This window comes from Petromyzon marinus, chromosome 44 (genome assembly GCF_048934315.1).
Source record: "Petromyzon marinus isolate PM22_M1 ecotype Great Lakes invasive population chromosome 44, UKy_Petmar_22M1.pri1.0, whole genome shotgun sequence".
Taxonomy (NCBI): Eukaryota; Metazoa; Chordata; class Hyperoartia; order Petromyzontiformes; family Petromyzontidae; genus Petromyzon; species Petromyzon marinus.
The window spans coordinates 1530355-1554752 of NC_133710.1; the positions used below are offsets into that span (position 1 = coordinate 1530355).

A 24398-nucleotide genomic window follows, 5' to 3' on the forward strand; every position below is an offset into this window, starting at 1 on the left:
TTGAGAGTAAATCCACAATATACATAGTACGGGGTTTGCTCAAATAGCTGAGCAGAAGGGATTAAATGGGGACTTGAGAAGAGGTGGATAGATGTGGTTACAGCAGGTGCCATAGCTGAGTGGACTTGTCTGCAGTTGCCACCAGTAGTATTAGCATCAGCCTCTAGTGTGGAAGAGGCTTGTGAAAGACTACCAGGTGGCTGGCAGCAGTCATCCTTCGCTTATTGCAGGAGGTGGAGGTTTGACACTCGCAACCTTAAGCAGAGCGTCAGGTGGCTACAACACAGTGGCTTGGCATGGTAGAGAGTGCAGGTGGTTAATATCTTGACGAAAATATGAATAGGTTTTACCCTTTCTGGCAATAAAACAGGAGGTGTAAAGATGTTCAAACACCAAATAGAAACCTTTTGCTAGGCATAGAGTGACTGCATTAACCACACACAGTACTTGTGGCGAACATTCAAACAGACATGCTCTGATAGTAGTGCACGCATTGCCTTTGAAACCGATAGGGCGACACCAGAGACAGCCTTCTTTATGGCCTTGTCTCACCAGTGTTAGACCAGAGAACGCCAAAAGGCGTAATTTTTATAAGCCCGATAACGCTGGGCAGGGTCTCCACCCACCGGTGTGTGAGGCCTTCAATCACTCCCACGCGGCCCCAAATTAAACCTAAACCTAGCACAGTCGTCATGACAACTGATAAATTCAAGGGGTACTATTTTTCATAATGTGCACGATAAACTCAAATGTGAACAAGAAGGGACTTGTCTGCTTTGTGTTGGCACCACGAGACAGGCGTCGTGCGGGGAAAGCGCAGTTCAAAATAAACGACGACGATGCTGTCAATAACGATGATGATGTTTGCTACCCGGTAGAGACCGCCTGCGGCGAGTCTCCCCGATATATATTTTTTTACACACCTCGCGTGCAGGTGTCCAAGAAGAACCTGATGGAGATCGTGAAGAGGCTGATGGTGCACATGGATAAGGCGGAGGGCACGACCTACCGCGACGAGCTGCTCACCAAGATCATCGACATCTGCAGTCAGTCCAACTACCAGCACGTCACCAACTTTGAGTGGTCAGTGAGGACAGCGCTCTCCATAGATCCTCACTTTGCCTGTCTTGCTTGGTCATCCGGTTATGAACAAACCTGATATCATGGGACCTTTTTGCCAGCATCAAAGTATGAAAAATAAGAATATATTTTACCCTTTCTGGAAATGAAACAGGTGTTAAGATGTTCAAACACCAGATAGTTACCTTTTGTAAATAGATACCTTTGAAGGATACCTTTTTGCAAGAAAGTAAGGCTGTCTCTGGTGTAGCCGAATTTATTTAGAAGACAATGCGTATATAAGTATATAATTATCGGAGCATATTTGTTTGCATGTTCACCACAAGTGCGTGTGGTTAATACAGAATTGATTGGTGTTTGAACATTTTAACACCTGTTTTATTGCTAGAAAGGGTAAAAACCTCTTCTTATTTTTCAAACAAATCAGATTTTGGCCGATGTGTTTTCGCATATAGCTCCTTGTAATAAGGCGGTTAATCATCCTTTGTCAGTCGCTCCCGAGCCAGTGGTGATGATTCCATATTTCCATCGCAGGAGCTAATCTATCCATAGGATGACGGTTGTTGACTAACCACGAGATAGAGGTTTAAACTTAAACGTGTGAGTTCAGTGCTATGCCAATGGTGCCAGCCAGCCAAATATAGTAATTCAACAGGGACGATGTTATAAAAAAATCACTGTCCCCACCACGGCAGTGTGGAATGGCACCAGCAACGGACACAATAACGACCCCCCACCCTCCATTGCTCACCTGAACCTCGCTGGCAATCTTTCGGCCCCCCTCCGGTCGTATGACCGCCGCCGTTATCACCCGCGGCCCCCCCGCGCCCCCAAGGTACGTGAGCATCCTGGTGGAGCTGACTCGCCTGGAGGGCACCCGCCACGGCCACCTCATCGCCGAGCAGGTGCTGGACGTGGCGATCCGCGTGCGCGCCATCCGCGCCTTCGGCGTGCGCCAGATGGCGCTGCTGCTCGACAACGTGCACGTGCCCGCCAGCAACGGGCAGCGCAACGGCATCTGCGAGGTCCTGTACGCAGCCGCATGGATCTGCGGAGAGTTCTGCCAGTACGTGCGACGCACCATTTACGTATGCGTCGCAGGGGTGATGAGGTTTTTCTCGTTCCCCCCCGCCCCCTGCGTGCCTGTGATCGCAGTTATCATAGAAGCTGAATATAAGCACCCCCTCGGAGCAGGTCCAAGAGATGCCGCAGTGGCGATATGTTATCTGCCTCGCCTGGTATGCAGGAGGTCGTGGGTTCGATCCCGACCCTTGACGCCTGTTGTATATTTGGAGTTTGCTTGTTCTTGCCGTGGTCACGTGGATTTTTATCCGGGTCCTCAGGTTTTTTCCTCCACATTGAGAAGCATTTTCTTAGGAGTATTTGGCTGCTATAAGTTCCATATGATAAGCCACTTCGTTGAGCTATCAGTTGTGGCCAGGTTGCTTCTAAAAAAACAGCTATATAGTTAAGTGAGCCTTACCTGGTAAAATAGAAAGTTAATAGCTCTAAGCATGCTTATTTCCAGCTTCTACTGTACCAGCATTGTGTCGGTATGTTCAAGAATAGACCATTTTTACCTCTACCACTTGCCGGTTTAATTGGCAGTCTGTCCCAGGTTGATGCGGGTTTATGAGTGAATATATATTGTGCATGCGTGTTGGTTGTGATTAGTGGGGAGCGGTAGTGTAGCGGTTAGCGCGCTGTGCTATGAACCTGGCGATCCGGGTTCGATTCCCGCTTACGGCCAACGCCAGTGACGGTTATCTGAACCGATCCTGGGCCTCCCCGAGGTCGATTCAGCCTCAAATGAGTACCTGGTGCGGTGTGTAATCATTAGCACTAGGGAGACAAAGGCGGTAGGGCGTGGTGCTGGCCCACCCACCCCCTCGTGTGCCCTGACGGCCTTCAAAGGTACTCACTAACAGCGCTTGTCCCAACAATCTGTTCAGGCTATAATGGGGGATCTTTGTCTTGTCTTTGTTGAGATTACACCCATTCCTGTTTGTGTGTTCGGTGTGCATTTTGTGCATCTGTAAGAATGTGCAATGTAGGTGTGTGTGTGTTGTGCATTGTAAACAAGTGGCATATGGTAGCTGAACCTGTCCTGGCCTTCCCCTGGGTTTATCAGCGTTAAATGAGCACCTGGTGCGATTTGTCATCCTCAGCACTGGGAAGACAAATGCAAGAGCGTAATTTCTTGCCACATCTTCCGCTTGCCCATCCTGACGGTCTTAATATGTGTTCTCGATCAGAACGTACTACAAGGCTATACGTACGAGGTGGGGAATCTTTTGTAATTGTTATTATTGTATTATTGTATGTACTGTGTGTTGTGTTTGCCTGTGACGCCACGTTTTGCAGGCACCTGGAGGAACCGCGCGTCACCCTGGAGGCCATGCTGCGTCCCCGCGTGTGCAGCCTGCCCGGCCACATCCAGGCCATGTACGTGCACAACAGCATGAAGCTTTACGCCAGCATGCTGACCAGCGCCGGCTCGGCCTCCGCCTCTGGTGGAGGAGGAGCAGGGGGGACGGCTGGCGGCGCCGCCGAGGTTGCCGTCGGCGACGACGGAGACACGGAAGAGGGCGGCACCGCGGGTGGCGTCATCGAAGAGGTGACGGCGCTTCTGCTTGAGCGGCTGCCGCAGTTCGTGCAGAGCGGTGACCTGGAGGTGCAGGAACGGGTGAGCACGGATCTGCGGATGGGGGGTAAGGGTTTGGTTACACGCTAAGCGCCGAAGAAGATGAAGCGGACACCGTTTCCCCCACCACCGATTAGCATGGTTGGGTCAATATCGTGCGAAGTAATTACGTCCGGTATTGTATGTATATTGCACTTCTTTTGCACCTTATGTAGCCAAGCATGCTAATCGGAGGTGTGGAGGAAGGACAATAAACTCAACACAAACAGCAGTTCTAAGGAAATGAGTTTTCCAAGTTCTAAAGAAATTAGTATTAACAGGTAAGAGTCGGAGTCTCACTGCACAACCAAGAATGGGACCAGCACTCCTCCATATTGGTGTTACTATGGCATTGGTGGAAATTCTGCATTGAAATAGTGGGTCATTGTCTCTATAAAGCAACTGTGCACACAGCATTCCACAAAGTGGCACTCGTTCTCAACGAATTTATCAAATATCCCGTTATGGGGTTCTACTGCAGAAGAGTTGTGAGACCCAAGGTTGTTTGTATATATAGATAAATGACTTGCTATTATATCTGGCTTTTTGGCACTGTAGCAGAGTACTGCTACAGATGGTTGCCAGTAGCAAATTTTGTCGGTGGCTTCAGTTGCACCATCGTCACTTCTTATTGGAAATCTAAATGAGCACCGCTCTTTGGGAAGTCAACGGTGTTTTTCTCAGTACGATTAGCCCCTGCTGCAGGAATTTGCGTTTTCCATCATTGGCTAATTCAATTACCACCAATGAAGATGAGTGCTGCCCAAAGTTCATTTGATGTTTTTTTAAATGGTTCTGATGAATTATTTTCTTTGAACGCTTGGAAATTGGTGAGATTTATGATGCTTTATTTCGAGTATATATTCCAGGAATTTTGAAACTTATGATGTCTGTACCAAGGTTAAGAACTGGTTAAATTAACTGAGCAGCAAAGAGAGACATTGTATCTATTTACTTTAACATCCCAGCTCTGCTATATCTGTCACATCCCATGAGGCGAAGAATCGTCATTTGTGAACTCGTTCACTAATGTGCAAGGGAAAACTCTCGGTAAAACTACTTCCAGGGTCAATTCCCTAGGGCCACCCTTACCCAACATTAGACAGCATTCGTTCCTGCTACGTGAAGAGTGACTGGCCACTTCTCAGTTACCTTCTTCCCATGTCACTTTCATCCCTACCACCGTCACGTCCCTACCACTGTCACCGTCACGTCCCTACCGCCGTCACCGTCACGTCCCTACCACCGTCACGTCCGTACCACCGTCACTGTCACGTCCCTACCACCGTCACGTCCCTGTCACCGTCACGTCCCTGTCACTGTCACGTCCCTGTCACCGTCACGTCCCTACCACCGTCACGTCCCTACCACCGTCACTGTCACGTCCCTACCACCGTCACGTCCGTACCACCGTCACTGTCACGTCCCTGTCACCGTCACATCCCTGTCACCGTCACGTCCCTGTCACCGTCACGTCCCTACCACCGTCACGTCCCACCACCGTCACCGTGCCCCCCCGCAGGCGTCGTGTGCGCTGCAGCTCGTGCGCTACGTGCAGAAACTGCAGGGCAGGGACGTCGATGTGACGGAGGAGTTCGGTGCCCTCTTCAGCGGGGAGCTCAACCCCGTTGCGCCCAAGGCTCAGAGGAAGGTCCCCATCCCAGACGGGTGAGGGCACTTCTGGGGCACCGCGTACACATGGTGCACGCACACGTGTGTCCGTAACAGATTGATGAGGGCAGGTGATATTTGAGAGCACCTACTACTTAGTCGGACACAACACGCGACGGGTGGTATGGACCAGTGTGAAGCTGGGGGCCGCCTTTGTCTCCTCGATGCTGATGTTTACGTACAGCACCGGATACTCATGTAAGGCTAAGTTGACCTAGGGGAGGCTCGGCACCGGTTCAGATAACACGTATCGCTGAGTTTAACTAAACTAAACTTTTTATTTTACCAGGTAAGGCCCACTGAGCTATAAAGCTCTTCTTCAGAAGCGACCTGGCTCAACAAATGATAGCTCGACGAAGTGGCTTATCGCATGTACAATTATAGCAGCCAAAAACTTGCACGTTTCTAAGCCACGGAAGGGATCTCAGTTCGTGACGGATGGGTGGGCGGTGGGGTGGTTTTTGTGACCGTTCAGGTTGGACCTGGAGGCCTGGATCAATGAGCCCGAGCTGGAGAGCTCATCTGACGAGGAACAGGGCGGCACCACCTCCATGTTCGTCAAGGAGGACGCAGATCCCTGCAAGCCCCGGCAGGCCGACCTCAAGCCTGAGGAGGTTGCCAAGGTACTCGGCGTGGTCAAGGGGAGGATATAGCTTCAGGGGCCTGGCACAGCTTTACCAAGGCAATACAAACAAACAGCCTCACATCGACGTAATGGCACGTTAAACACGTCAAGATCAACGGGTTGTTACTTACGGCCAATGCCACTGATGCCACCTCGCGTTGCAATATCTGATTTGGGCTCATGGACTACTTCTGCCCTTTGGGGCTTCCTCCTGGCCTCACCGACCTCGGGGTGCCACTCCTTTGCCCGCCTCGGGAACCTCGCTTATTCCATCCATCCCCGCGGCAGGCCCCAACCGCTGCATCCTCCTCTTCTCGATTGCATACACTCCGCTTTACTGCGACATTCTATTACAAACTTACAAGTTGCTCATCCCTATCCTACCTTTAAATAATTTAGAACGATGTATTATGTTTCTCAACACGGTGACAACATTCTCTTACTCTTTAAAATAAAATAAAAATCGAGTAAATAAAGAGGCGACTTAAAAGCAATCGCGTTTGCCTTTTAAAGTAAACATTCATAAAAAGATAAGAAAAATCGCTTGGCAGAATAAGTGCTGGGATTCATGGTGCTTTTGTGTCTGTAGATGAGAGAGCAGAGAAGAAAGGATCAGGAAAACAATCCCTACTACATCAAGAGCTCCCCGTCTCGAAGAAAGGTATTGCCAATTACGATTATTAAAAGGGTTGCCATTTAATCAAGAGCATTGTTTTGTCCATGCTATGCTTCAGAAGCCAGCTTGAAAAGTAAAAAACCGTTACTCTGATTTGAATGACTCTTCACTGAAATGGAAAATGAAAAAAAACAAACATTTCTTTGTAAATTTTGCAATGAAAACGTTGAAATGAAAATAGCAATGATCAAAAAAAAAACTTCAATGCATTGAGATACTGGGTGTCATGATATGGTAATGCTTTACTGCATGACAATTTATTTATGTTATAGAAGCATAATGTGATAATCAGCATGGGCCTCTCTGATGTCGACTCACCTTTAAATAAATATATTGTATGTAATATGTAAAGACTTACGTGGGTTTGGTGACGCCTCTACCAAGATCGCGATATCATCGTGGCCAAAGTGAGTGCCTCGATGCCTCGTCAAGGCTTTCAATCTCTCCCACCCATGCACATGTGTTCAATACCGGTCTTTAATAGGTGCTCGCTAATAATAATACTTGGTCGTGAATAACACTTCGCCTCTGAGGCTGAATGGTTTGTTTGTCTACAGCAGGAACCATTGCCTGGTGTAGACCACATCCCAGTGGTGCAGATAGATCTCACTGTGCCACTCAAGGTGCCAGGTATGTTTCTGTGTTGTCTGTCGATGCAGCATTCGTGTGTATCACTTGCAGTATGCCAGACTTAAAAGCCTGCAGGGCTTTAACGCGATCAATTGGTGAAAACCTTTGTCAGCAGGACTGTGGGCCTATTTGTATGGACTTTTGCGTGTGTGTAGCTTTTCCTTGAGTACTCTTGGATACCTCTCACATGAAAACAAAATTAATAAGTAGCCAAGATCTCACCTTAACATATCAGTCCCTCCACCTAAAAAAGTTAATGTTTTTTACACTTCCTGTTAACCATAAGGCCATCTGAGAGTGATCGTAATTTCAGCAGCGTTGGTTCAAATCAATACAATCAATACATGCAAACTCTGGATCAGATTCGACATACAGTGTCTCATCTGCAGGGTTAGGCTTGCTTGAATCATTGTTGGTGAATCCCATCACACCCAGTGTGATACGAGCTCCGTTTCGCAAGACCTGGTGTGTCGACATTTTTTTTATCATACAAATTCGATACAAAAAGGTATGGAAATATGTATTTAATCACAGGAAATATATAGATTAATCAATAATTTCAATGATCGATAGTTGGAGCTCGAGATGTACAAAATAGGCCACAGGGTTAGGGCGTCCGACTCGTACTGGGAAATTAAAATCACGGCCAGAGGCCACAGCCCGTCGCCTCCACGCGCGGGGATATCGAGTAACAATCAGCGCGCGCGTGCGCGCAGGTATCCCGCTCTCAGACCAGTACCTGCGCATGGAGGAGGAGCGCCGAAAGAAGCAGCGCGAAGAGCGCGAGAAGAAAAAAAAGAAGAAGATGAAGGAGGAGGCTGGCAGCGGCGGCGGAGGAGGAGGGGAGCAGGGCAAGCGCAGCCGACGGCGGAGGAAGGGGTCGGCGCACACGGAGAGCGAGGAGGATATCGCGCCGGCGCACACGGTCGACATTGTCACGGAGGAGATGCCCGAGGTGCAAGAGCCGCGGCACGCGGAGGTCGCGTGGCACCAGCGGCAGCGCGTTCGCTGCTTGTGCCAGAGGTTCGAGGTCCTAGCCCGGCAGGCTGTGCCCCCTGGTTGTCACGGTCGTGTGCGTTGACTGGAATATACAAGATGCTTAAAAACATTTTAAACACTTATATGGGACTATCGTTTTTAATGGAAAAAAACGGATAATACACTAACATTATAACAAATGTAATGTGAATAGCTTCACAAAGTCAGTCTCCACTTGTTCGCAATCTTAGTCTACACGTGGAATCTTCTCGAGGTGGTCTCCAGAGCCCAGAGCCACATTTCTTGTAAGATTTTTGCAAATTCTCGGAAGTGTCAACATTTTTTTGAAGCACCCTGTATACGCGCAGGCTGCTTCAAAAGGGGGATGGTGTCGTGGATGAAGGCCTCATGATCAAATTATTTCAAAGAGCGTTTCAATGTAATCTTGTGTGGAGATGTAAGCAGTGTCCTATGTTCAATGCTACGTATCATTGAGTGGTCGCACAGATGATTTCCCAGGCTGTCAACTTTTACAAACTTTTCTGCAGCATTTGACGTGAGGAAGTCAAGGATTGACGAGTGATCTGGGTTTCTTTTTTAGATTAGGACGGGTCTGTTAACAGTTGAGCTGGGATAGGTTGAATTCTATGTACGTATGCACATTGAACGTCTTTCGCACGATATGTAGCAAACCGGCGCTAATTGGAGGACAAACAAACAAACACAAAAAGCAGTTCTATAGAAAAACAGGAGGCCTGTGCCGCCAGTGTCACGATCCATATTTCAAAAATGATAGCGTTGTGATATAAGAAAAGGCACAAATACCAAATGTACTTATTTACTATTACATTATATCGCTGTGATGGGGGGGTTAGACCTTGGCATTTGGTCTGTCTGTTGAATGCGCAGTGATTGCATCTCGGAGTGCCGCCCTCTCGCTCGCGTGCCGCCCTCTCACACGTGTGCTTCTTTCACTTGCGTGCTTTAGGAAATCTTGTCGTGGGTTTCGTGCCATTGGCAAGTTGCATAAAACCCCTTCAATGAACGTCTATTTTTGCTATTTAAATTTTCAAAAAGGATAGAGCATACCTGCGACGGTTGTATGTTCTGAGTAGAACCTGGCAGGAAGGCAGTGCAGACAGTCGTAGTCCAAAAAGGGGATGTTGCACCTGGCACATGCGAAGGATAAAGGGGGGGGGGGGTCAGGGTCGGTAACGAATGGAAAACTGTTGAGGTTTATTTTGCTGCGTCTTGTTTTCCTCGGTTGTATCGCGATTGTGCTGTCTGTCGTGTCGAGACGAATATTCTCTACCGCAGGCACTGCTGTGCGAGAGTCCTGGAAGGATTCTTCTTATGACATGACACCGATGAGGGGGTTTGAAAAAACACTCAAAGAAAGTTGACCTTGCTGTGTTAGAATATGCGATGTGCCGTGATATGTGTTGCAACGTGTTTGTTGTTGGTGTTGTGCCGTTTGCATCAGGACGCACTGCCGAGTGATGATGATGACAAGAAATATGACCCCAACGACCCCTACAGAGCCCTGGACATTGACCTGGACAAGTGAGTGTTGTGGAGATGAGCTGGCGGTTCTTGCTTGTATTGGGTCATTGAAACTCCAACTGTGTCATTTGTCTCAGGAACCCCATTGGTTAAAACTGTGCTGTATCATAAATACAGTGGTACCTCGGAGATCGAACAAAATTTGACCATTTTTTGCCCCGGACATCGAACAAAAATTCAGAGGTCGAACAACTGGAAAGAACCTGTTTGGGCCGAGATGCGTAGCCAAGTCGACCGAGACAAAGGCGGATGACCCAGTTTATGCGTAGCTCTCGTCCTTTATCACTGTAAAGTTCCTGCCCCCCAATACGACTCCTCTCATCCAGCCCATGGATCAACAGGTAATTTCCAACTTTAAAAAACTCTACGCGAAAGCCCTTTTTCAAAGGTGGCAAAATGGGCTGAGTTACACAATTTTGTATAAAAATGTCATCCAGATAAGGCAGTAGCCAGCGGAGCAGGCATTGAGTCATTTCAGAAACATCTTAAAACTGAGGCAGAAACAATCCTCTCTTGATCAGTTTTTAGTAAAAAGGCCCTCAAGTGAATCACAGTTAGTGCTCGAAAAAAGGCACAGAAAAGAAAGAACCCCAGAAGGGCAGTTACCCAACGTGTTTATGGAGGGGGACTCCCCTTCCAAGCAACACTGACACCTCCTCCTCCCCTCCTCACCACTTTCCACTCAAGCCGTCCATTCTCCTTACTACAGGTAAAGTAAAGTAAAATGTGAATTTATTCTATTCATTTTAACTGTGTTTTTTGTATGCTTTTATGTACTGTACTTTATTTTAATATTGTAAACTTTGTGTAAAAATGGCCCATAATAGGAGCATCCTTGGGTGGGGAACCAATTAATGCTATTTCCATTCATTCTTATGGGGAAAATTGATTCGGTGTTTGAACACGGTTTTGGAACAAATTAAGTTCGATCTCCGAGGTACCACTGTATAGACGCAAGTGTGCAGCTGTGCTTGTACATACGCACGTGTGTGTGTGTTCCTGGTGGAGAGCGGTTGTGTAGCGGTTAGTGCAATTCGTTACGAATCCAGCGACCCGAGTTCCATCCCGCTTACGGTCAACACCAGTGATGATTATTTGAACCTGTTATGGGCCTTTCCTAGGTCGACTCAGCCTCAAGTGAGTACTTGGTGTGGTGTGTAAACATCGCCACTGGGGGGACAAAGGCAGCCGGGCGTGGTGCTGGCCACCTACCCCCTCGTGTGCCATGCCGGCTTTCATCGGTGCTCACGAACAGCACTTGCCCCAACAGCCTCAAAACCTACACATGTTCCTGGGAGTGGTAGTGCTGCAAATGTCGCTATTTGCACACTGCAGTGTGAACTTGATGGCCTTATTTCCATTTCCAGACATTGATAACATTAGCAGCATCTGTGAACATACCCTGGGTCATAAATGAGTACCTGGTGAAGTGTGTAAACAGCAGCACGAGAGAGACAAAGGCAGTCAGGCTTCTTGGTGGTCATACCAACTTTTATTCTGTATCATGTCGACCTTAGTAAATTGTCCACATACAGCTCTTTTCCCTATGTTCTAAAGGCCATATGGTGGGAGGGGGGGGGGGAAATCTTTGTATCTAATTCTAGTAATGTAATTGATTGTAACTGGGTCTGTCCCATGACCTGCCATTGAGCCTGGCACAAGCGGCACGGTGATATGGCCGCCACTTAGTAGCAGTTGACAGCTGCTGTGTGTGGAAGTGACATGGGAGCACTCTGCACAGCACGCCACGGTCCGGATGACCCGGTTTGAATTTCAGACAGTCGCATTTGGTACATGTCGTGTAGAAGGCTTCTTATTTATTAAGAGCACACTGGGCGATACATTTATGTAACGCAGCTACACATAGCCGACCCTAACACACAACCCCATGGTCCAACTACGCAGCTGCACGACTAGCGCATTGACGGCGAGAGCCTTGCAAGAGATCGGCCACGTGGTCGGACGACGTAGAGAGATGACGGAGAGCAGCGACTCCGCCAGGACTCAGAACCCGGAACGGCATCGAACCTCTGGTTCGGTCCCCCTTATATACGCTCCAGCATGGCCAAGCCCCGCCTCCGGCCATGCCCCCTTCTAGAACCCTTGAGCAGGTTCCTGGAGCTTTGACCGACTCCGCCTTTCACCTTTACCCCAGATACGCCCTCCTGATAATTAAACATTACGTAATGTACCCAAAACCGCGATTACCTCTTCGGGCCGACAGGTGGCACCCTATCATTACACATGTACTTGGCATGAGCATCTGGAAGGTAAACTCAGCCTAAATGAATACTAACTATGGCACATTAACAGAGAGTAGAGACCAGGAATGGTGCTGGCTATATTACCACCCAACCTTAGTAGGCATTTAATCATTCACCCCCTCCACAGCTTAATGGATTGGGGTCATGACCCTGTATCTGAAATATTCTGTATGTGAAAGTTCGGATTTGTGAATGTGTTCAGAAAATTATTCACCGTGTACAAATATTGAACTGGGTCTGGGCGGTTACTCGATCATGGCGGATATATGGCAATCCGATGTGCGATAATGTGCCATGGTTACATCCTAAGAACAGGCAGGTTGTCAAAAGCACTGGCCCCGAGAGCCTGTACGTCTGTCTGAAGTAAGGGGCGTTTGTCCACGTGGTGTATGTGCGCGAATCAAGGCCCCTGCAGGTAGAGAAACCGGTGACCCCACGAACCCCACAGCCCTCGCCCGGCCTGAAGGGAGCCTCCTCGCCTCCCGGAGGAGCGGAGCAAGAGAGGAATGAGCAGGGAACGCCCCCCACTAAACCCACTCGCAAACCCCGTAAAGAGAAGGGGAGGGAGAAGGAGAAGAACAAGAAGAAAGCCAAGAAAGATAAGGTACCGACACATCATGATTAGTATTATTGATGTAGCAGCACACCGGGAAATACAGCACTGGTGGCAAAGGGGTTGGTGGGTCGCGTAAAGCATGAAACTCCTAAACCCACTGGGCTGCGAAGTGGCTAAAAGATGGTCACTGCGTTGCCTGCTTACGGTATGGGGAGCGGTAGTGTAGTGGGTAGCACGCTGCGCTACGAACCTGGCGACCCAAGTTCGATTGCCGTTCACGGCCAATACTCAGTGACGATTATCTAAACTTGTCCTGAGCCTCTCTGAGGTCGACTCGGCCTCATGAGTACCTGGTGCGGTGCGTAAATATCCCCACAGGAGAGACAAAGGCGGTGGGGCGTGGTGCTGGCCACCCACCCCTTCATGTACCAGTGCCGGCCTGCATTGGTGCTCGCTAACAGTACTTACCCCAACTATCTGTCAAGGCTTTACTGGGGATCTTTGCATCAGGTGTGGTATGAGAGTTATGCGTTGTGGGTCTGTCACTCTTTCAGAAAGAGAAGCGATGCGAGGAGGGTGCTGTGGGCGGTGCGGCCGTGGTGGTGATGGCCGGTGAGGAGACGCCAGGGGCAGCCTCACCCCAGTCTCAACAGCCCAGCGAGCCCAGCGTGAGAACATCGTTATCCTCACCGTGATCATCGTCGTAATAAACGATGATGTGAATGAATGATAATTCACGGTCGTTTTTCAGTCCACTCGTGGATGAAGGTCTGCCCGCGTCGCGTCGGTCATGGGGGTTTTATGACCACGCCATGCGAGTAAAAGACAGGTTTGTTTAACCGTATTTGACTACACTGGTCAGTGCAGGTTTGGTGAAGGACAATGCCCAGGCACCAGTTCGGATATCATTTGTTACTGAATTTATCCATGGCTGTGAATTGAACTCGGATCTCTGGTGCTCATTGCAGTGGTGCTCTCCCCACTAACCCCCTGCACTGTGATCATTATCATCACTTAAAATAATACCACTACGTAACACAATTGTTGTGTTCCTGGGTATTGTGTTATTTCGTAATTGCTTATGCCTAAAAAGTATCGAAAATGGCTTATTCCCCAGAAACTTTGCTTTTGTGACCAGTACAGTGGTATTTTAAAATTTACCGATTTTCAGTGAGAAAATGGTGGAATGTGTCTTTTCGTTCACATAAAGTTAGAAAAAAACATGAATCAAAATTCATTTGTATCTATACTAAGGTAATACAAAAATGACTACAAAAGATTTAGGAGTTTTTCGAGATTTCCGATTATACTGTAATCACTTTCACAAATCAGCCCCCAAATGTAGTCTCTTATCATGTTCTCGTTATACTGTCCTTGGTAGCGGCGTTCAAAGTCCAGTATATCCTAGTGGAAGCGTTTGCCTTGCTCCTCCGAGTACGCTCCCATGTTCTCCCTGAACTTATCAAGATGAGCATCAAGAATATGGACTTTGAGGGACATCCTACCGCACTGAGCATTTGTGACTGATAAGTCCGCAAAAGAATGGAGCTGGTCCACAGTTGTCTTAACACTGCATCAGTGTCACCTGTCGGTCACATTTGCTCAAATGTTATTCTGATGGTTAACCTAAGATGACAGGACCAGAATGCACTTCAGGAAATGCTGATGGTTTTTGCATATGCAAAGATGCTGTGTGCTACCTATGCGATGTTGTGTGTTGTATGAAACTCATGACAGCACGCTTCACCTCATTAGCACAGCCCAGGTATGTAAAATAAAAGCTGATAGTACTAGACAAAAATGTCTTCAACAACAAAACATGGATCCTGGCATGCTTCGCAGGTGCAGATTACACCACCATTTTTGCTCTTTTTTTGCATATATCATTGTGATCTCCAGCTCACTAATAATGCCGATGTCAAGTCGTGTAACCGAACTAATAACCGGCAGAGGATTTTATCACTTAAATAATTGATCGCCCAGCTCTTAAAGGAATCGTAACAGGAATCTCTAGTCTCTGCTGTTTTGAGCTGGTGCCTATCACAAAGCTGCGTGCAGAATATGCGCAGGACGATTGATGCCATCATGACCATGCTGAATGCTTCGATTTCTGTTAGGATTTTCTGTTAAATCTCCCCTTTTGCATACATATATTATTTGTTTCAAGCCTACACATCTCTGGCTTTTTAAATTACATTTTCAGCTCCTGAAAGTGCTTGATTTCGAAGATGAAGCCGCTTGGTTTTTTGGGTTGTATCTTTAAACATCGGCTTGAGAGCATCGTACAACCTACTGGCAGGGCCCAGTTAAGGTCCTTGTAGGCCCTAGGCACTTCTGTTTCATAGGCCTTCCGTGATATATTTCTAGTTGGTACTGCTGCCCCTTGTGACTCCCGTCTCTGTCGCTCGCTTGTTTCATGCCTACTTCATCCAGCCGCTGGACAGATGTCGTTACTGATACGTTCGTTATTTAGTCTGTGCCCTCATTCTATGGGAGGGTGCTGCAGATTTGATTTGAAATTATTTAAAAACACAAACAAGGTAAGCCTAAAAATACAAGCGAAAATGTTTTCAACAATTTTTTTACTATGATTGTCGTCATATCGGATGACGCAGCTTTAAAAGGGATGCTGTAAATTTTCATTGGTAATATTCAACAACAAAAAAAACATGGTCAAAATTGTTTTCGTAGGCCCTAGTCGCAGTGCCCACTGTGCCTGTTCAATAATACGGCCCTGTCTATTGGTGATGCTGCTGCTCTCCCAACTGTGCTCACGGGGCCTGTCCCCCCATCTCACTGCCCTTCCATTCGCTCGCTTTCACAACCTCCTCCCACCCTCCTATGCTCTGCTTCTGCAGGTCGATGACCTAGACTTCTGGCTGTCGGTTTCTGACGCGCCACCTCCCTCCAAATCCAAGGTCTGTGGGGACACCGCCCCCACCCCCCCCACTTTTCGTTAAAACAGCCGTCATTTTGTCAGCCTTAATTTGGCGCTCTCTCGGCAACCCGCTCACCGGCGTGTGTCGCTCTTCTCACCGAGTGGCCACCTGGCGCCGTGTCTTTCAACAGTACGAACCGATCGGAAGCGCGTTGTCACCAGCTGGTCCGGACGAACAGAGCGCAGAGGAGGTGGACACAGTCAAGCCTGATAAGGTACACTATATAAAAACGTATAGATCTTTACGTATGTTTGTTGAACTTCTTTCGCACAGTACGTAGCCAACCGTGATAATTGGAGGTGTGGGGGAAGGACAAACACCAAAAGCAGTTACATTCCATGGGTTTTTGCTTAGCTGTGGGAGAAAACCAGAGAACACAGAGGCAACCCATGCAGAAAATGGGTAGAACATACGGAAAAGCTCCCATGTCGAAAATCAAACCTGGGCACCTTTTTACTGTGAGGCACAAAGTGTTACCACTGTTCCACCATGAAGCCCGCATGACCAGTCTCATCATTTAGCAGAGTTAAGCCACCGTAGTCTCTGGATGGGTGACCACCATGCAGAGATTGCTTTCAGGGCTACATCGTCGACAGCAGAGGGAAGTACAACTCAGTGTGTTGCTGTACTGAACTTCTGTGCTCCCCACATTCTCCCTGCCATTGTCAACCCCGTACTGACCAGCGTGGCGAATTGTGGTCAACCAACCCACACTCACCTCTAATTCTAACGACAATAACATTGCCAGTCTCTCCATTGACCTCTCAATAATGGTACAGTAATGCCCCAGTTTACATCGGGTGGGGGGGTGTGTTCCCGAAAAGGTGCAACTACGAAGATCGAAACGACGTCAATCGGAGCGATTTACAAGGGGGGGGGGGGGTAGTTGGTAGCGAAGGCTGAGAGGTGCCTGATGACGAGAAAGGACGGACGATGCTGTCGGCAATGCGAGTGTGTGGGTTGAGGCAACGGAAATCATCAGTCGCGTTGTTCATTACAATAGAGCGACGACTTATTTGCGAAACTAGATAAAAGGGGGAAGACGTAAATCAACGTATTACTGTACTGGTTTTAATGACTCTTAAAGGAAGAAAAGGTTTTTTTCATCCCGCTACCAGGATGTGAAATTTCCCGATTGTGACTCCAACTTAAGGGCCACCTGACGGGATCCATTGAGGACGCAGTCTAAAAATAAATCGCGCAAAGATAAATTGGCCGGAAAGCTCATTCAGGGTGCACTGTGTCCCTACAGAAAAGCTCGAAACACAAGAAGGACAAGAAACACAAGAAGGACAAGGATGAGGAGGTGGTGGCAGACAGGAAGAAGGACAAGAAGAAGAAGAAAGGGAAGACCAAGGGTGGCTCTGGTGACGAAGGACCCAAGGAAAATGGTGCAGCCGAGAGCCTCGCACTGCCGGTAAAGGTCTTGCACATGCTGTGCAACTACGGGGCAGCAGTGGCCGTGTGTGATGCGTGGCATCGCGGTCACTGTGCCGGCTGGTGTGACGGCTGCACCAGACGGTTGCGTGCAGGAGCACGCAGCGTGTGGCATAACACGTAGTCACGCGGTCAGCTCTCGGTCAATATGGTTCAGTTGTTACCAAAACTGGCTACAGTACAACATTAAAACAATACTAAAGCACAGTATATTGACACCTGAAGTGTATTGATGTACACGGTATGTCGACACTGCACATGTACATACACTTTGTAAACACTTGATAATTCACTTCTGTAAATCCCACCAATTGTATTATATTTAGCCCAGCAACGCGTGACCCTGCACTCCGCTTGCGATCTGCCGTTGCATCATGCCTCGTGGAGGCAGTTGCACACAACATTCACGCTGCATTTGGTGGTGTAGCGGGGTGAGTTTGATGCTAATGCATGAATTAATATCACGATTAGGGCAGTGGCTTTTGTTATTAGGAAGCAACTGTTTCAATACGTGCGATTTATTTGTTTATTTGTTTTTGTGTATCTCCTTTGTGATGGGACTTTGTAAGATGAACGTTGAGATTTATAAGGGCACGGGGTAACATAAGGTTTGAATTTGTCTGTAATAAGGTAGGGCACTAATCAGCGGTTTAAATGTATGAATACACAGCCTCTATTTTAACGTATAAAATACTGTATAAGCTTATAGTTTATTTTGCTGTGACTGCCTTGAAAATAGGTTTATAAATGCATTAGCAGTGCTGTACAATAATAAATAAATACAACTTTAACATTTCCAGTGAATTCTGACATTAAACAGAAATCAATATGCGTCAACATGTGAGGTAATTCTTTAGAGCATGGGCAAAGCAGCCCGATTGACCAAATTATAAATTCGTGAATCATTGCTACCCAATATTTGCTTTGAAACATTTCTTGGGTAAATATCCTTGAGATACCAGTTCCTTTCAACACCGGAACCAAATATTTCTGAAAAACATCCCAAAACCCTGCAAAGCTTTATATTGTTGTTGTAAATGTCGACGTTGTTACCGGTATACATATGTAAAGTAATGTGCCCGACTGCTGTCCGGTATTTTCTAGGTCATGTCCAACTATAAGCTGCTCGCAGAAAATGAGCATCTCAAAATCGTAAGTGATGACAGCTTTATCAAAGCGCAAAACTGTTGTGTGGCGGTGCACTCCTGTACGTCTGGTGTTTCTGCAGCTAGGATTATGTCGGTTACAACGCATATATAGGACACTCCCACTGTGCAGTGCAGCCAGATGGGTTCTTAGAGTCGGCCGTGCCATATACGCAATACACTCGTATACAATGGAACTGGCTTAACTTCCTCCTATTTATGGTCCTTCTGAAAGAGTCTTGAGACTTATCAATACATATATGGTGTTAAACTATAAAACGATATTCTTTGGGTCTTTACCGAAAGACCCAAAGAATATGAATTCCTGCAGTCACGAAAGCTTTAAGTCAATTAAACTATAAAACTATTTAAAACTCATGATAAAGGTTATTGGGTTAGATTGCGTTATTTATAAATGTGTCATAACCCTCCACCACCCGACACGGCCAATCAGCAAAAAAGTGTCACGTTGACAAAAGACATAGTTCACTACTTTAGCCCACCGGTGTGTTGAAGAGTGAATCCACAACATTTACAGTTTGAGTACGACGTTTAGCTGGTAATTACATCCAGCATCATCGGGCAATTCGCCAGAATGGTAAAGCCCTCACTTGCTCCCGGTCTTAAATAGAGCAGCAGGGTGACGTCATCATTTAACTCAATATTTATAAATAATGCCATCTTACCCAAAAACCTTTATTATGACTAATATTGGTCGCGAAAGCCTACATGTTAAACTATTTAAAACTATTAACTTTTAATTTTACCAGGTAAGGCCCACTGAGCTATGTAGCTCTTTTTCAGCAGTGACTTGGCCACAAATGATAGCTCAACAAAAAGTGGCTTATCACGTGGAAATTTATAGCAGCCAAATACTCTAAACACACGTTTCTCAATGTGGAGGGAAAAACCAGAGGACCCGGAGAAAAAGTCACTGCAAGTATCTTAGCCACACATCAATTACTATAGGAGAATATTTTTCGTCTAGCATCACGGTGTTTGTAATTGTAAGCACTTGCTGCCAGAGGCACTTGAAAGTATTTTTTGGGCTTGGGTAGGGAAAGATTCTGCACTGTTTAATTGCGAGACAGATCCTTGGGTTGTGTGTGTGCCAGCACTTAGCTTGTTTAAGAAATGTGTCACACAAAGCGTTTGCATTTCTTTGTCCTCTGCATGCATCCCCATGAAGTAAATTATTTAAGCAACATGCAGTGTCATTTATGCATCCTGGTGTTCCATACCCACACCAGTAATATAATTTAAGTAACATCCAAAGCTCGTTCAGCATTTACATCTTGGTGCATTTACATAATGCATCCCAGTATCCCGAGCCCTCTTGAGCTAGCTCTGTCCAGTTACACCGCACGACGTCGCGTTTTTCACCTCACCTTTCCACATTCTGCTCCCCTGCATTTGCAGACGTACGACATTCGCGGGAACCCGACGGAGAGCGGGCAAGTGCTGGTGCCCATGCTGCTCGAGAACCGCTGCAGCGCACAACTCAAGGCCATGGAGTTCAACGTCCTGGACTCCATCAACATGCGGCTGGTCCGTCCGGCAAGCGCCTCCAGCCACGACGGCATTGCCGTGCCCTTCCAGCTGCCTCCTGGTACTACGGATTGCCGCTCGGCAGGAATGCGGCCATGTCACCCGAAGCGTTGGCCTGGCATAGCGCAAGGGGTCGGCAACCTGCAGGTCCGGAGTCTTATGCGGCTCTTTAAGGACTGCTTCTTGACGTTATTTATTAAGGGACCACCGGCTCGTATTCACGTGCGCTGTGGCTCTTAAATATTGAGTTTTGTTACCGAATTCGAAAAAAATGTCTCTACTTGTTACTTTGGTTGCCGACTCCTGGCTTAGCTCGTTGCAGAGGTTCAGGGGTCAAATCCGGTGGCCTCCCTGGTTATTCCTGCGGGTATTTTAACCATAATCTCCGCTTCACAATGGATGTTAAATATCCCGTGGACGTCTTTCGTGAGAGTAGGCCATTGTGTGGCAATACCGTGGTTGAAATCTGCCAAATGTCGAACATTATCCGCAAACTAATCAGTTACGATGCTTGGGCACTTGTTGTAACCGGTTCTGGCTGCCTTCCAATCCTGCCTGCGATTTCCCACGCCTCCGTTCGAAAAATGTGCTCGTTACAAATTCCACCGCGCTGTGCGATGCAGCTTCCAACGAATGAGGCTGTACAAAATAACGCATCACATACAGTGAGGGAAAAAAAGTATTTGATCCCTTGCTGATTTTGTACGTTTGCCCACTGACAAAGAAATGATCAGTCTATAATTTTAATGGTAGGTTTATTTGAACAGTGAGAGACAGAATAACAAAAAAATACAGAAAAACGCATGTCAAAAATGTTATAAATTGATTTGCATTTTAATGAGGGAAATAAGTATTTGACCCCTCTGCAAAACATGACTTAGTACTTGGTGGCAAAACCCTTGTTGGCAATCAGAGGTCGGACGTTTCTTGTAGTTGGCCACCAGGTTTGCACACATCTCAGGAGGGATTTTGTCCCACTCCTCTTTGCAGATCTTCTCCAAGTCATTAAGGTTTCAAGGCTGACGTTTTGCAACTCGAACCTTCAGCTTCCTCCACAGATTTTCTATGGGATTAAGGTCTGGAGACTGGCTAGGCCACTCCAGGACCTTAATGTGCTTCTTCTTGAGCCACTCCTTTGTTGCCTTGGCCATGTGTTTTGGGTCATTGTCATGCTGGAATACCCATTCACGACCCATTTTCAATGCCCTGGCTGAGGGAAGGAGGTTCTCACTCAAGATTTGACGGTACATGGCCCCGTCCATCGTCCCTTTGATGCGATGAAGTTGTCCTGTCCCCTTAGCAGAAAAACATCCCCAAAGCATAATGTTTCCACCTCCATGTTTGACGGTGGGGATGGTGTTCTTGGTAATAGGCAGCATTCCTCCTCCTCCAAACACGGCGAGTTGAGTTGATGCCAAAGAGCTCCATTTTGGTCTCATCTGACCACAACACTTTCACCCAGTTGTCCTCTGAATCATTCAGATGTTCATTGGCAAACTTCAGACGGGCATGTATATGTGCTTTCTTGAGCAGGGGGACCTTGCGGGCGCTGCAGTATTTCAGTCCTTCACAGCGTAGTGTGTTACCAATTGTTTTCTTGGTGACTATGGTCCAAGCTGCCTTGAGATCATTGACAAGATCCTCCCGTGTAGTTCTGGGCTGATTCCTCACCGTTCTCATGATCATTGCAACTCCACGAGGTGAGATCTTGCATGGAGCCCCAGGTCGAGGGAGATTGCCAGTTCTTTTGTGTTTCTTCCATTTGCGAATAATCGCACCAACTGTTGTCACCTTCTCACCAAGCAGCTTGGCAATGTACTCTTTGGTTCTATTCGGTAAAGTCACGTAGGTAAAAAATAAAACAACAAAAAACACGACGTTTCGGCCACAACACAATCGGCCTTCATCAGGTGAAGGGACTAGACTGTCTCGAAGACCGCGCTGGAGTGAAACAGTGCCAAGCTCAGACCACAGCCTTTAAGCAGTGTAAGAGGGATTAAGGTGCCTTGACAAAGGAATTAGCATTAAAAATTTGCATTTTAATAGGCGGACTTAGCATGATGAAAGGTATGGAGGGGGTCGACCTGTGCAGGCTGGCGAGGTGGCACGGCAGCATCCACATGCTGGTGGTGTGAAAAGGGGATTTTAAGCTGCGAAAGTTTGGGGTACCAATATTTGAAAAATTTGCATTTTAATAGGCGGACTTAGCATGATGAAAGGTAGGGAGGGTGTCGACCTGTGCAGGCTGGCGAGGTGACACGGCAGCGTCCACATGCTGGTGGTGTGAAAATGGGATTTTAAACTGCGAAAGTTTGGGGATACCAATACTTGAAAATTTGCATTTTAATAGGCGGACTTAGCATGATCAACGGTAGGGAGGGGGTCGACCTGTTTTCACTCCAGCGCAGTCTTCGAGACAGGCTGGTCCCTTCACCTGATGAAGGCCGCTTGTGTTGTGGCCGAAACGTCGTGTTTTTTGTCGTTTTATTTTTTACCTACGTGACTTTACCGAATAGAACCAAAGAGTATGGATCCTTGCAGTCACGAAAGCTTCAAATCTAGAATTGCTTGGCAATGGTCTTGTAGCCCATTCCAGCCTTGTGTAGGTCTACAATCTTGTCCCTGACATCCTTGGAGAGCTCTTTGGTCTTGGCCATGGTGGAGAGTTTGGAATCTGATTGATTGATTGCTTCTGTGGACAGGTGTCTTTTATACAGGTAACAAGCCGAGATTAGGAGCACTCCCTTTAAGAGTGCTCCTAATCTCAGCTCGTTACCTGTATAAAAGACACCTGGGAGCCAGAAATCTTTCTGATTGAGAAGGGGTCAAATACTTATTTCCCTCATTAAAATGCAAATCAATTTATAACATTTTTGACATGCGTTTTTCTGTATTTTTTGTCGTTATTCTGTCTCTCACTGTTCAAATGAACCTACCATTAAAATTATAGACTGATCATTTCTTTGTTTGTCAGTGGGCAAACGTACAAAATCAGCAGGGGATCAAATACTTTTTTCCCTCACTGTAGCAGCCAAATACTCTAAACGCACGTTTCTAAATGTAGAGGGAAAAACCAGAGGACCCGGAGAAAAATTCACAATACCACGGGGAGAGACATGCACACGCCAAATAGAGGCCTCGTCGGGCTTGGGATCGAACCCATGACCTCCTGCATACCAGGCGAGATAGTTCAAATTTGCTAGCCACTGCAGACAGTGGCAGCACAGTGTTGCATATTTGATTTGTTGTCATGTTTTGGGGTCATGATTCAATTTAAAAAAATTGTTTTAATTAAACTGCGATGTTCCTATTATCTCTTATGTTTTGTGTTGTTCATTCCATTAGCTTGTCGATATCATGCGCATAAAGGTTCCATGTATGTGCGTGTATATGTTGAATTTCTTTCGCACCGTATGTAGCCAACCGTGCTGATCGAAGGTGCGTGCACGTAGCCAACCGTAAATGTTCCACATGAAAAATAATAGATTCCTACACGCGTGATTCGGTACACGCGTTACAGAGCGGGAAGAATCGATTATTATCGCCGATTGAACGAACGATTCGTGGCGTGCCCGGTGCGCGTGCAGCTGCCGGCGAGAGCAGCGGGTTTTGGCTCACGTCGCATTACCGTGTCGGTCCGCGCAGGCGTGTCCAACGAGACCCACTTCGCCTTCACCGTCGAGAGCATCGTCAATCCGCAGAAGCTCAAGGGGACGCTCACGTACATGGTCATGGTGAGTGCGGCTCCATTGCTGGGCCGCGGTCAGTGTGGGAAACTTTAATGTGGTTCAAGGAAAACTATTTCAACAATTTTTTTCATGTTTATCCGGTAAGGCCCACTGAGCTTACATAGCTCATTTTCAGAAGCGACATGGTCACAAATGATAGCTCAACCAAGAGGCTTATTGTGTGGACAATTATAGCGGCCAAATACTTTTAAAACGCATGTTGATTCTAAATGTGGAGGGTTAATATCCAATCACGGAAAGAACATGCAAACTCCAAATATATTCAGGCGTCTAGAGTCGGGATCGAACCCACGACCTCTATAACATCCGAGGTAGTTGACATCTCGCCACCGTGGCACCCCAATAATACCATGGCAGGGATCAGACTTATTTATTGAGACAATTTTCTATCACTAGCAGTGAGTAATAACACCAGCTAAACCGTATTTTATCCACCCTGAAGGAATGATGGTTATGATAATGGCAGGAATGATTCGTGATACTGATGTATACATGAGCTGTAACCCAGGCATGTTCATTTTAAATAACGGTAACACAATCACACTTGTATCATTCAACACTTTAGCTGATGAAGATATTTTTTTTTATTAAAAAGGTTTGAAAGGCCACCATTGCCAAGTGCAATGATGCACTTCTGTTATCCTTTCATCTGAAGGTCAGGCTTTAATTTATACCCAAAAATGCCTCTACTGGGTGCCAAGAATCACTTTCAGGAGGGTAATACATTGTGATGATCCGTCAACTCCTTGTGGAATATATTTAAGTGAGTACCTGGACTAAAAGCGTGCAGGCATAGAAGGTGATAGCACTCTATGCCGCACAGATAAGCCGTGAACATATATGCTATTCCAGCT

The 24398-nt window shown here is 47.0% G+C and overlaps 1 protein-coding gene across 3 annotated transcripts in view; it reads left to right on the forward strand.

Annotated features, from left to right (window-relative positions):
* Positions 1-24398, forward strand: part of LOC116951917 (AP-3 complex subunit delta-1-like) — a 58769-nt gene that overhangs the window by 23071 nt on the left and 11300 nt on the right. Inside the window, exons 13-29 of one of the 3 annotated variants that reach the window (XM_032970764.2) lie at positions 935-1083; positions 1916-2146; positions 3445-3766; positions 5286-5431; positions 5910-6057; positions 6649-6720; positions 7293-7365; positions 8082-8320; positions 9827-9906; positions 12576-12774; positions 13281-13394; positions 15585-15644; positions 15796-15879; positions 16918-17082; positions 18207-18254; positions 19667-19856; positions 23441-23529. In XM_032970764.2, coding sequence (XP_032826655.2) covers positions 935-1083; positions 1916-2146; positions 3445-3766; positions 5286-5431; positions 5910-6057; positions 6649-6720; positions 7293-7365; positions 8082-8320; positions 9827-9906; positions 12576-12774; positions 13281-13394; positions 15585-15644; positions 15796-15879; positions 16918-17082; positions 18207-18254; positions 19667-19856; positions 23441-23529 — 2409 coding nt within the window. The remainder of the gene's footprint in view (positions 1-934; positions 1084-1915; positions 2147-3444; positions 3767-5285; positions 5432-5909; positions 6058-6648; positions 6721-7292; positions 7366-8081; positions 8321-9826; positions 9907-12575; positions 12775-13280; positions 13395-15584; positions 15645-15795; positions 15880-16917; positions 17083-18206; positions 18255-19666; positions 19857-23440; positions 23530-24398) is intronic. The other 2 variants (XM_032970765.2, XM_032970766.2) reach the window with 2 other exon arrangements.